Raw genomic sequence first — 12751 nt, 5'->3', positions numbered from 1 at the left:
TCCATAGGATAGAATTCAACTCCTCGACCCAAAGGCCTTTGGCTTCATTCAGTCGGGTTTTAAGTCCATGCAGAATGGTTCGGTTGGTCACCTCGACTTCACCGTTGGACTGTGGGTGCCCGATCGAGGTCAGTCGGTGCATGATATGGAATCTCGTACAGAAGTCTCTGAAGTCTTGATTGTCGAATTATCGTCCATTGTCGGTGATAATGGTGTGCGGCAATCCGAACCTGAAGATGATGGACTTCTAGACGAAGTCCTCCATCTTCCGCTCAGTGATTTATGCCAGAGGCTCGGCTTCCACCCACTTAGTGAAGTAGTCGATGGTGATGACTATGAACTTTCTTTGGCCAGATGCCGGAGGGAAGGGGCTGAGTATGTCGATCCCCCACTGGGCGAAGGGCCACGGGGCGACAATAGGGGTAATTTGGCTGGCTGGTCGGTGTTGTATGTTGGCATACCTCTGGCACGGCTCACACTTCCGAACCAACTCAGCTGCATCCTTCCTCATAGTAGGCCAGTAGTATCCCTGCCATAGGACTTTGTAGGCCAAGGATTTGTCCCCCAAGTGATTTCTGCAGATCCCTTTGTGTACTTCTTGGAGTGCGTAGTCCACGTCGGTCGGTCCCAAGCATCTGAGCAAGAGAAGGGAGAACGACCTTTTGTAGAGTCGGCCATCCATTATCACGTATTGGGAAGCCGACCATCGGAGCCGTTTGGCCTCCGTGGGGTCTTCAGGACTAACTCCGTTGGTTAGGTACCGAACAATCGGATCCATCCAACTTGGTTCGACCGCTAGTTGTAGCACCTCCTCAGCTCCGTCGATGCTCGGCTACTCGAGATTCTCCACGAACATCTGACCCAAGGCATCGCAAGCTGAAGTCGCCATCCTGGAGAGTGCATCAGCCCGAGCATTCTCCGACCTAGGGATGTGGGAGATCTCAAAATATTTGAGGCGTGCCACAAGATCTTTCACTTTCTGAAGATATTTTACCATGGTCGGGTCTCGCACCTCGAATTCGCACTTAACCTGCCCCACGATCAGTTGGGAATCAGAGAAGACTCGGAGGCTATCGATCCCGAGCTCCTTCGCCATCCTCAAGCCAGCGAGGAGTGCCTCATACTCGGCTTGATTGTTGGAGGCTTTGAAGTCGAATCGGAGGGCGTACTCAGTGACTACCCCCTCTGAGTTGGTGAGCAGGAACCCAGCCCCGCTCCCTCGAGCATTGGAAGCTCCGTCGATGTGCAGCACCCAGGTAGACCCGGGGTCGGGCTCGCAGCTCCTCCGAGGCTCCCGACTTCCGACCTTTGGTCGGTCATCGGGGACTCCGCAATAAAGTCGGCCAGGACCTGGGCCTTCAAGGTCGGTCACGGTCGGTACTGTATGTCAAACTCACTGAGCCTTATTGCTCATTTTGCCAGTCATCCCGATGTGTTGGGTCGGTGCAATATCGCCCTCAGGGGTTGGTCGGTGAGGACCACGATGGCGTGCGCTTGAAAATACGGACGAAGTTATTGTGCAGATACGATCAGGGCGAATATCATCTTTTTCGTCCTTGAGTATAGAGCTTCAGCACCGTGGAGCTCTTTGCTGGTGTAGTATATAGGTTGATGGATTCGACTTTCGTTCTCTCGGACGAGCACCGAGCTAACCGCCTCAGGGGAAGTGACCAAATAGAGATACAGCATCTCTCTGACTTTCGGCTTCACAAGCAGTGGTGGGGAAGCCAGGTACCTTTTCAGATCCTCGAAGGCCTGCCGGCACTCATCCGACCAAGAGAAGTCTTTCACCTGTCTCAGAGTTTTGAAGAACGGGAGGCATCTTTCAGCAGACCGAGAGATGAACCGACTGAGCGCGATGATTCTTTCGTTCATTTGCTGGACCTCCTTCTTGGTGTCCGGATGCCGTATGTCGATGATTGCCTTTATTTTCTCAGGATTAGCCTCAATTCCTCGTTGAGAAACGAGAAACCTGAGGAACTTCCCCGAAGTCACCCCGAAGGCGCACTTAGTCGGGTTCAGCTTCATTTGGTGTTGTCGAAGAGTGCAAAAAGCTTCTTCGAGATCTCGAACATGATCTGTAGTATGCGCGCTCTTTACCAGCATGTCGTCCACATACACCTCCATGTTATGCCCGATTTGATCTTTGAAGACCTTATTGATGAGTTGCTGGTAAGTGGCTCCGACGTTCTTCAGTCTGAAGGGCATTATTTTGTAGCAATAGAGGCCCTTGGCGGTCACGAAGGCGGTGTACTCCTCATCTTCGGGTGCCATCCGGATTTGATTATATCCGACAAAAGCGTCCATGAAGCTGAGCAGTCGATGGCCGAACGTCGCATCTACCAGCTGGTCGATTTTCGAGAGTGGGAAGCTGTCCTTCAGGCAGGCGTGGTTTAGGTCGGTATAGTCGATGCAAATCTTCCAGCTCCCATTGGCTTTTTTCACCATGACGACGTTGGCGAGCCAATCAGGGTACGTAATTTCTCGGATGAAGCCTGCCTCGAGTAGCTTGTCCACTTCTTTGTCGATGGCCTTCTGTCTTTTAGGAGCAAAAGACCGCTTCTTCTGCCTCACCGGCCTCATCGCTGGGTCGATGTTGAGTCGGTGTGTCATCATCTCCGGGGGGATGCCCGACATATCCACTGCCGACCAAGCGAATACGTCAGCGTTGGCCTTCAGCAACTCCGTTAGCTGCCGTTGCTCGGGGTCGGATAATTGAGACCTGACCCATACCACTCGTTCGGGATTCTCCGTTATCGGGATGGGAACAAGCTGTTCGGCTGGCTCACCCCGTTCTTCCCCTTCCCGTTGGTCCAACTTGTCGACCGTCAAGGAGCCCTTCAATTCGTCGCTTTGAGCGGAGATCTGGAAGCATCGCCGAACGAGCTGTTGATCCCCGCATATTTCTCTGACTCCATTTTTTATCGAAAATCGAACCAACAGATGATACGTCGAGACTACCGCCCTGAGGGCATTTAGTCCGGGCCTTCCAAGTATGGCGTTGTAAGCCGAAGGAACTTGGACGACCGCAAAGGTCAAGTAGACTGTGCTTTGTCGTGGTTCGGTTCCAGCTGTCACGGGCAAAGTAACTTCCCCTTCCACCGTGACAGCGTCTCCAGCGAAGCCTATCAGGGGGGTAGAGACCCTCTTGAGCCGGTCGGCCGACAGTCGCATTCGGGAGAAGGTCGAGTAAAATAAAACATTCGTCAAACTTTCATTATCTACAAAGACCCTTCTTACATCATAATTTGCTATTGTTGCCGAGACAACAATAGCGTCGTCATGGAGAGTTTGGATACCCCGAACATCTTCATCCGTAAAAGTAATTACATCGTCTTTGCGCAGCTTCTTCATTGGCTCCCCTCCAGCAGTCGTCCTCGGGCCCAGTCGTTTAGAGATCATGTTGATGACCACGGTCGTAGGCTGGTTAATCGTTGCTTCTTCAGTCGGCTGGGGTCGTCGGTCGGTGACAGGCCGAGTCGGTGGGTTCCTCCGAAACTTGTCGAGATACCCTCGACATATGAGGGCCTCGATTTCATCCTTAAGTTGGATGCACTGCTCGGTGTTGTGGCCATGGCTCCGATGGAATCGATGTACTTTCGTCGGTCGAGGCCCTTTGCCTTCAGAGGTGGAGACCATCGCAGATATTCCTCCCCTTCGATCTCCATCAAAATCTACGTACGAGGAGCAGAGAGAGGAGTATAGGAGTCATACCTGGGATGCGTCAGCCTCAAACTCCACTGTTGAGGTGATCTCGAGCTCCGTCACGGGGGTGAGACCCGTCTGTCGGTCGGGGGCCTGGTAGGCTCGTCAGGGGCCCGATCCTTCCTTCGCTTCTCCTTCGGGCCCTTGGTCTCGGTCAGGCGCCGATCGGAAGCTCCTTCGTCTGCGTGCATGTACTTGTACGCGTGCTCTAACAGTTCGGCGTATGTTCGGGGGAGGATCTTGTCCAAGGAGTAGGTAAATCGGGACCCCCTTAGCCCCCTCTTCATGACTGAGATGGCCATATCTTTGTTGAGGTCTCGGACCTCGAGCGTGGCTGTGTTGAATCGCGTCACGAAGTGTCGGAGTATCTCGTTTTCTCTCTGTTTAAGAGAAAAAAGGCTGTCCGAGATTCGTGGCAGCTTCCGGCTGGTGCTGAAGTGAGCCACAAAAGAATGCTCAAGCTGTCCGAAGGAGTGAATACTTCCTGGGCGAAGGTCGGAGTACCAGGCCCTGGCAGCTTTGCGAAGTGTGGTGGGGAAGCCGATGCAAAAGAGGGCATCGATCGCCCCTTGGATCGTCATGAGAGCCTTGTAGCTCTTCAGGTGGTCAACTGGGTCGGTGGAGCATCTTGAACCGACTAGGAATCGGCTCGTCGAGGATGAGTCGGGAGAGAGGTTGGGCGGTCTGGAAGTCGACGTCGTTTGAGAACTTCTATCCGTCCACCTGCAGCTGGGCGAGCCGACGGTCGATTTCTTCAAACATGTGCTCATAGTCGTCAGCCCGTCGGTGCTGAGAGACCCCAGGGGTGGAGTCTCCCGATGAATCCGAGAGGGAGTCGGACGGTGCTCGCGGCCGCTTCTCCTTCCTTGCTCGTTCCAGCTGGGAGGGAGACGACCGTCGAGACCGATGGGTATCAAGCTGCGGTCGCCTCTCCTCCTCTCGGTGGGAGTGCTATGACAGTTACTCCCGAGGAGGAGACGGAGACCGACACGGGCACCGGCGGCTGCTCCTGGAGGGCATCGGGTGTGCCGTCGGTTGTTCTGCCGGCGAGTGCGGCAACCGAGTTGGTTGTTGTTGAAGGCTCTTGACCGTGTCTGTCAGCACGGTCATCTGCCGCACGATCGCCGCGATCTGCACCTCCGTGGTCACCACGGGATGTGGAGAGCTAGGTTCCGCCATGGAGGGTGGGGGAGAGGCCTCTTCCCGACGGGAAGAGTGCCTCGCCGATCCGGTGGCCCTCGACCGCTGAGCTCTGGTTCTTGTCATCTCGAAAGGATGTTTCGAGTTCTGCGGGGGTCGTAATCCCTGTCTCCCCCTACCTGGCACGTCAAAACCTGTTGCGGCCAATCCCCTCGTCACCTGGTCGTCGGGAGCGAGCGCCTGCAAAAGAAGTCCGCACTGACTGGAGGTGACTCCGACGGGGACCCTCCGACGGTCAAGTCAGGGAGGAGACTAGGCAACAGTAGAAAAGAATCAAAGAGCTCAGCGAGAGAGAGAGCTAGAGAGGAGGAGATCGGGGGTTGCGAAAAGAACCTCCCCCAGCACTGTTGCCTTCCCCGTTTTATAGTAGGGCGCGGCATGGCGCCGTCATTAATGGCGCAGACAATGGGGGAATTATCAAATCGTCGAAGACTGTCAGAGTGGCCGTGGGGCTGTCGTATCACCGTGGGGCTGTTAAATCAGTAGGGTTGACCCATGCCTTAAGTGGGATAATGCCCCAGGGCAGCTATGCCGCGCGCCGCTGTCAGGACGGACAGTCTCCAGCAGTCGTACGGTATTTTAAGGAGTCGACTGACTGTATGTCGGTGCTTGGTTGAGGAATATCGGGCAAAAATCCAGGGACCCTCCGACGGATAGTCGGGGGTGTTGCGAGAGTCGGATATCGGGCTCCACAATTTGACCAGTCGGGAGGGGAGAGGGTCTGCTCGACCGACATATATTCGGTCGGATAGCGTCGGCAGTCGTCGATCGGCAGAGTCGGATGCCGGTCAGGCAAGCCCGACGGTGAGTCGGCGCGAGAGGAACCGGTCGGTGCATCCCAACAGTGTCCGCTCCTTAGACTTCAAAAATCAATATTTACATAAATTTTAAGATAAGGAAAACGCTTGGGATGTATTTGTTGAAGTAATATTTGTTGGACCAAAGCCTAAACTATTTATTAAATTAGATGACATACTTACCCATAATTTAATAAGACTATAAATATAATTATATAAAATACATATAACTTGTATTAAAACTAAGGCCATAAATAGGTCGAGTTGACTTGTAACTTGATTCAACTCGACCATCGTTAAAGGATCTATTGGGCCGGGTTGGATTCTAAAATTAGATCAGTTTCATTTTTTGGATCGGATATGGATTTACTGAATTCAGGCCAGATCCGACCCGATCCGATCCGATGCGTTTAGTTTTATGGATTGATATGGATCTTATTCTTAATGACTCAACATGACCCAACCCAAACTTAATATTGGATCTGAATTCCTTCTTTATTTGGAGAATGAAGACATGATCCAACCTATCAGTATCCAAATCCAGGTATAAACTAGTGCGAACATGCAGATTCATATGCACTACTTTTACTTAATCAAGCTCCCATGACTGATCTCTTACTAATCATAATCAAGCTTCTGTGATTAGTCTCTTCAATTTAGTATCGGGACTATACCATCCGAGATCGCCGGCAGATATCCTATTTGGAGAATCTCCGAAATCTCTTGGAAGGCAAAAAGTTCATTAGATGGTCATGCCATCGTTGGAATAACAAAATAGATACTGTGTATTGACCCCACATATATGGTTATGAAATGGCTAGTTATCATCCCCTCTAAAATGGCTATTGGCCCTCCGCCTACAAAAAAAGAAGAAGAGGGATCTCATAGGTAAGTCTCTCAAGCATCTCACAAAGCTCACTATCTTATTTTTCTTCTTTTCTCTGTTCCTAGTTCCTAGTTCCTAGTTGACTTGACCATCAGAAGGCCCCAGATATGCTTTGGTAAGTGAGCTTGTTTGTAGATACTGATTGAAGTCTTTGTCTCAAAGATCGGTGCTTGTCCCCACCTCCAGATCGATCATGGTCCCATTAGGAATTGATGACAATAACATGTGTATACACACACACTATAGTTACATGTGCCTTTGTTTCTATTAGTCTCTTGCCATTGGTAAGTCCTAGCCATGTATTGCTAGTTGGTATGTCATTTGATTTGTAGAGCCTGAGTTCTGTTAGTTGGTCTATCCTAGGTATAAACTAGTGTGGAGGATGATCTTGATTATAATTTTGTTTGGATCATTTAATGTATAAGTTATTGTTAATCATGCACAAATAAAATGGTGGTAAAAAAAAATGGATAGTATAAATCTAAAATATATAGTCCATGGCACGAACAGATAAAAATATTGTGGTCAATATGTCAACTCCCCAGCAAGCAAGCAGGAGAAACACTAGTTCATGAGTGCAATAGTACTTTGGGATCATAAACCGGAGCTTAAATTTTTTGGATTGGAGTAGATTATATATGGATCCGATCCGATCAGAATGATCGATTACAGCAAAATTTATCCATGAACATAATCTGATCCGACCTAATCTTTTGTTGGTTTAGGCCTTGGCCTAACATTAAAACCTAATTAAGGAATTGGGTCGAATCGTGTTCACTCATGATCCGATTCGATCCAATCCATTTGCACCTCTAATTAAAATTGAGAACAAATTATTTATATTTAAATATTGAGTTAAATTGGATTAGGTAATTGGATTTAAATTGAATCCTAACTCAACTTTAGGTCAGGTTGGAAATTTTTTAAATCAAAGTCCAAACAAATCCTATTATTTCTGGAGCCAAATCTCCCGGATGAGCAAGTTGGGCGCGGGTCGAACCCAACCTAGTGCTGCACCGCTTCTCTTTCTTGGGTGTTTCGGGAAGTCGGTCTAAGAAGACAACTTTTACCTTTTTTAAGTTTTCTTTCCGGGGCCAGGGTTCTCGCGTTAAACCCAAGCCCTAGGTTCACTCCGGGAGACCCCTCGCTCTGTTCTTCTTCGCCTCCGTTGTTCTCCATCAGCCAGTCCGAATCGTTCAGATTTGAAGCATGGTTGAGCTTCTTTTTGAGGATATCTTCACGCTGACCAGGATCGACCCAGATGGTAAAAAATTCGATAAAGGTAATGTATACTACGTTCACGATCGTCAAAATTTAATCTTTCTTTTTCGCTAGATGGGAAAAAAAAACTCTATGTCTTATTGCTTCTGGAATTTGCTTTCATTTTTTTAGAAGTCTGAAAATTTTATTTTACTGTGATCACTTTGCATATGGTAAAGCCAGCAAGATGGTACAAATTGGAATCTGCATGGATCTGTATCGAAGTTTGCTAAGTATTTTGAAAAATGATTGTTTTGATTCTTCCCGAAGATTTATAAGAAATAATTAAAAAAAAAAAACTTGAACGTAGAAGTGAAATGCAGAACCTGAATTAGTTAAGGATTGTCCAATCTAGATCGAGATGCGAGACCCATAAGGAGAATCTGAGCTGAATCTGAACCAGGTTTCATCATTGAATTTTTAGAATTTTTAGTTAATATTTAACTTTTGTTAAATTCAAACACATTTTTTTGGTAACATCTGCTAAAAAAATTCGTAGAATATATTAAGTTGGATGCCAGAAGCATGCGACCTTGGATATCATAAGGTTTGCAGTCTGACTTCTGGATGTGGATGCAACCTTGAATACCTGATTACTTTTCAAACTTTGATCAGGTCATATACTGCTTGGATAATTGATTCTTCTTGCTTCGTTGATTGTGAGAAAAGTACAGCTGTTTTTAATTTGCGTTTCAATATTAAATGCTTATTTTATGGAACAGGCATTCTCAGTGTTATACTCAAAATTTTTTATATTATCAATGAACATGATATTTTTGTTTTCTTGATAGAAATGAACATGATATTAATTTTGAAATCTTTTCTTGTTACTGGTAATACACTGGCACATGTGAATTCCCAACTATGCTGGTTGTAATCTGATTAATTACTTGTGGGCCTTGTCTGTTTGTTACTTATTACTATCTTGTAATTTCAATTAGACACTCGGTGCATATTAGATTGTTTCTTCTATTCAGCTTGATTTTTTCTTGATTTAATTGTTAGAGGATGGAATTGTGATATTGGATCTTGAATATCTATTAACATTATTTGCTTCTATTTAATTAAGTCCACTCTATTTTAACTTGAAGCTGCTTCTATATGATTTTTGTAAAGTGTCTCGAATTGAAGCACGCAGCGAGCAGTTTGATATGTACATGCAGCTAGATGTCAATACTGAAATTTATCCACTTCATGTTGGAGACAAATTCACAATGGTTCTAGCTCCAACTCTGAGTTTGGATGGAACTCCAGACAGTGGCTACTATATGCAGGTGATCAACTTATTGATTCTCTTTATTTTTTCCCATTGGTTAACAACCCTAGAATATCTTTTTCTTTTTCACTTCTCAAGACATAAAGTTCGAACAAAAGATCACCTTGAAATTGGAATTTAATAGCAGGGACACTTTTCTTTTAATGAAATTAACAAATTGTAGAATGTATGCCTCAAAATCATGTGTTTTTGGTATCTGACTTATGGGAACATTTTTTTGATCTTCAGGGACAACGAAAGTCACTTGCAGATAAGTTCGAGTATGTTATGCATGGGAAGCTATATAAGATCTCAGAGGAGAGTTCTGGACCAAATGTGAAAGTGTATGCCTTTTGTTTACTACCTTTTCCTCTTAATTATTGAATTGGGTTCTTTAACATTAGATAAGTATCTCTGGTAGAGATTGTCGGTAAATTCTGAAATGTTTTTTGTGAAAGTTCTGTTGACACTATCTGCCTGTCATTACTTTTTGAGAGTTTCCAGTTAGAGGGCATGAGGGGGCCTTGACTTTAAAATGAATAGCTGCACCATAACTTTGTCTGTGAGAAAAATTGCAGTAGTGAAGCATTCTCTCACTCAACATACTATGAGAGCTGGGCAGGTATCTCATTTATCAATTGTTACTTCATGTGCATGCAATATGTGATGAATGAAACTTGATGAGCTTTTGGAGGTTATTGCTGTGGAATGGATATCTTAAATGTTACATATTGTCTATGAAGCAATCCTATGGTATACATTTTCAGGATATATTTTGAAATTTTGAACTATTATTGTTGGGCTGTGCCAGAAATTCCAATCATGTTAGCATTGAAGTTCTCTGATGTTATGGCTTAGCACCAAAGGACCTTGAATACTATTTGATAGTTTGGTATAGTGAGCTTTTTAATTAGGTTTCTGACTTAAGTCAAACCATTTCAGGAGTTCGAACATAAATATATGCTCACTAGACCTTTGCATTGGAGGTGATGGTTCCGTGGAAGCGGTCCTAATATTCATATCATCACTTGAATACCCATCAACCATTTGACAATTTTCTTATTATTCAACATTACATTAAAAACTTAGTGCATAGGACAAGCACATTATTTCCATAATTTTTTCTACTTTTATTATGTTTTTTGGTATAAGATCATGGTCTGTCAAACTATCCTGAACTAGACAGTTTTGGGCATGCCGAAACGTACCGGTGGCCTACCGGTACAGTTTGAGTGTTCGATTCGGAACACTGGTAAAATGGAGGGAGGGAGAAGGAAAAAGAGGAAGAGAGAAAGGGGAGGAGGGAAGAAGAGCGAAAGGCCGGCAGTGGTCTGTTGTGGCATCACAGAAAAAAATTAAATGTGACAAAACAAGTTTGGGTCACCCCTATTTCCATTTAGCGGAGGCCGCCTCCCCCTCTTTCTATTTCTCTCCCTCCCTCCCCCCTTCTCTCTCTCTCTCTCTCCATCTATCTTTATTCTCGTCTCTTCAGAGGAGGGTAGAGATCCAGAGGCCTTTGCGGCCCTTCAAGGGCCTCCACGGCCCTTCGACAGCCACCACCGGCATCTTCATCGGCCTCCCTTTCCTTACCCTTCTCTCTCTCTCTCTTCCTCTCCAGTTCTCTCTGTCCTCCATTATCTTTGCTGTGTTGGTTTGGGCTTAGTATAGTACTGAGCTATACCAAACCATACCGTCGGTCGGTTGGCATGAGTTTTGGTTCCGCTTCTACGGAGCTTGTATAAGATAGTACAATTTGTCATTTCTATATTTCGTTCTATGATGGTGCGTTGCTTGTTCATCCCAGTTAATATGAAATACCATGTATTTCAATTGCCCTAAGAAAGTCGATTCAACATTTTTTTAATGCATGTTTTCATATTTTATAAATTTTGCAATCTTTCACATATTCTACATCATTGCCACATCAATGCATGCACTGTGACCTATACCTCAAGTTTTCTACATCCTTGATTAGTTACACAACTGAACCTAATTTAGTTTATTCCTAAATTGTTTTTCCCCCACTCTGAACTAATTTGATTATATTCTTTTCATCTCTTATTCCTAACATGTTCTACTTGCATACTTATTTAAAAGAAAAAAGTTGCTGCTTAAATTTTATGATTAGTCAGTACTTACTTTGCACAAGTTTTAAGCATTTTATGTCTTCCCAGGTCCTCTGTGTATTTATTATTTGACATGTGGTCAAGCAGGACCTTGTTCCATTTATTGCCTTTTGGATCTTGGCCTAAAATCACCTTGCTTTTTTTTTTTCCAAGTTTGTCTTTAATCTAAAGATATCTAGAGTCTTTCTAGCTATCATTTAGATTAGAAAAAAAATAAGTTTAATTTCTTATCAAAAAATTTCCTTTTATTTTATTTTAAGTGAACATTTTTACACCAGAAAAGGACGTAAAATATTGGGAACTAGATGACTATGGTAGCACCACTCAAACAGGGATTCTGAATTCTTCCCCCAAGATGTTGCCACCTTGTGCCCATATTCTTGTTAAGATTCTGACATTGTAGAACCAGTGTGTTAACTCTGAGAACTTCATGGGATCAAAAAACTGAGGACTAGCAAAATGAATGAACTCAGTGGATGGTTTTCCTGCTTGATAAATATGCTTCTCTCCAGATCTTTGATATCCAGTTATTTCTTAGCCCATCTATTCTGGCAGGCTTATTTTAGTTGTAGTGCGAGTCAAGACTAGCTATAATAATGCCCGCGTATGAATATTATGCCAGTGGATGACATTAAATTTTCCACGTTGCTCTTTCCACCTTGGTTTCTGATGTCTAGATGGCTTCATTTGCTTTCTATTTAACGGTACTAATATTATTTTTCTCTTGTTTTGATCAGGGAGATATATGCTTCATTTGGTGGGCTTCTGATGATGCTTAAGGGGGATCCCTCTAATGCGACCAACTTTGAGTTGGATCAAAGGTTGTTTCTGCTGATGAGGAAAGTGTGAAGCCATAGTTATGCAGTGTCAAAGCAAGTAACAAGGTCAAAAACTTATCTTGTTAGCAAACTAGTTGATCTCTTTGATACTTGGAGCTGTCTAGGTTATCTGAAGACTGGTACTGCAAGAGCAGATTTGGAGAGTATATATGCAGCTTGTTTTGATTTATATAATGTCTACGATCGTGGTTTTTTATGCTTGGACAGCTGAACACCTGATGGCAACAAAACATATCTATGGTTGTTGTTTAAATTGTTAACACGATAAGAAAGCCCAACATTTCATCCGTGGGAGAACTTTAACATCTTTATAGCTAAGATATACATGCTTAAAATACTCGTTACATGTTAAATCATTCTGCAGTGCCCTTAACTTGCATAAAGATGATTTACTCCTTTTTACACAAACTAGCTTAATCCAGTACTTTAGAGCAGAATTTCATGTGTCTGACCATTCATCTTTGTGTGCGCTTTGGGATGCAGAATACCAAGGAGATGCTAATAGGGGCATGGGTCTATTTTCCATTTTTAATCCTTTGAGTATCCAATTAGGCAGTCAAACAACATCCAGTACTACTATGGAAGGGTTGCTGGAAATCACCTAAGTTGGATCTGGATCGGAGAATGTTTTTTATCTTTCCCAATAAATAATATACTTGTCAACCTTGGGGTAAGTATACCTG

At 44.7% G+C, this 12751-nt stretch overlaps 1 protein-coding gene across 1 annotated transcript; it reads left to right on the top strand.

Annotated features, from left to right (window-relative positions):
• The first annotated feature begins 7653 nt into the window (after window positions 1–7653).
• Window positions 7654–12355, top strand: LOC105060651 (DNA-directed RNA polymerases II, IV and V subunit 8B). The gene is made up of 4 exons (XM_010944440.4): window positions 7654–7870; window positions 8965–9122; window positions 9353–9447; window positions 11967–12355. Exons 1-4 carry the CDS (start codon window positions 7798–7800, stop codon window positions 12076–12078), a joined length of 438 nt encoding a protein of 145 aa, XP_010942742.1. The 5' UTR covers window positions 7654–7797; the 3' UTR covers window positions 12079–12355.
• Window positions 12356–12751: the final 396 nt, after the last annotated feature.

This window comes from Elaeis guineensis, chromosome 16 (assembly GCF_000442705.2).
Source record: "Elaeis guineensis isolate ETL-2024a chromosome 16, EG11, whole genome shotgun sequence".
Taxonomy (NCBI): domain Eukaryota; kingdom Viridiplantae; phylum Streptophyta; class Magnoliopsida; order Arecales; family Arecaceae; genus Elaeis; species Elaeis guineensis.
The sequence above is the reverse complement of the archived record's forward strand: the minus strand, read 5'-3'. Positions and strand labels throughout refer to the sequence as shown.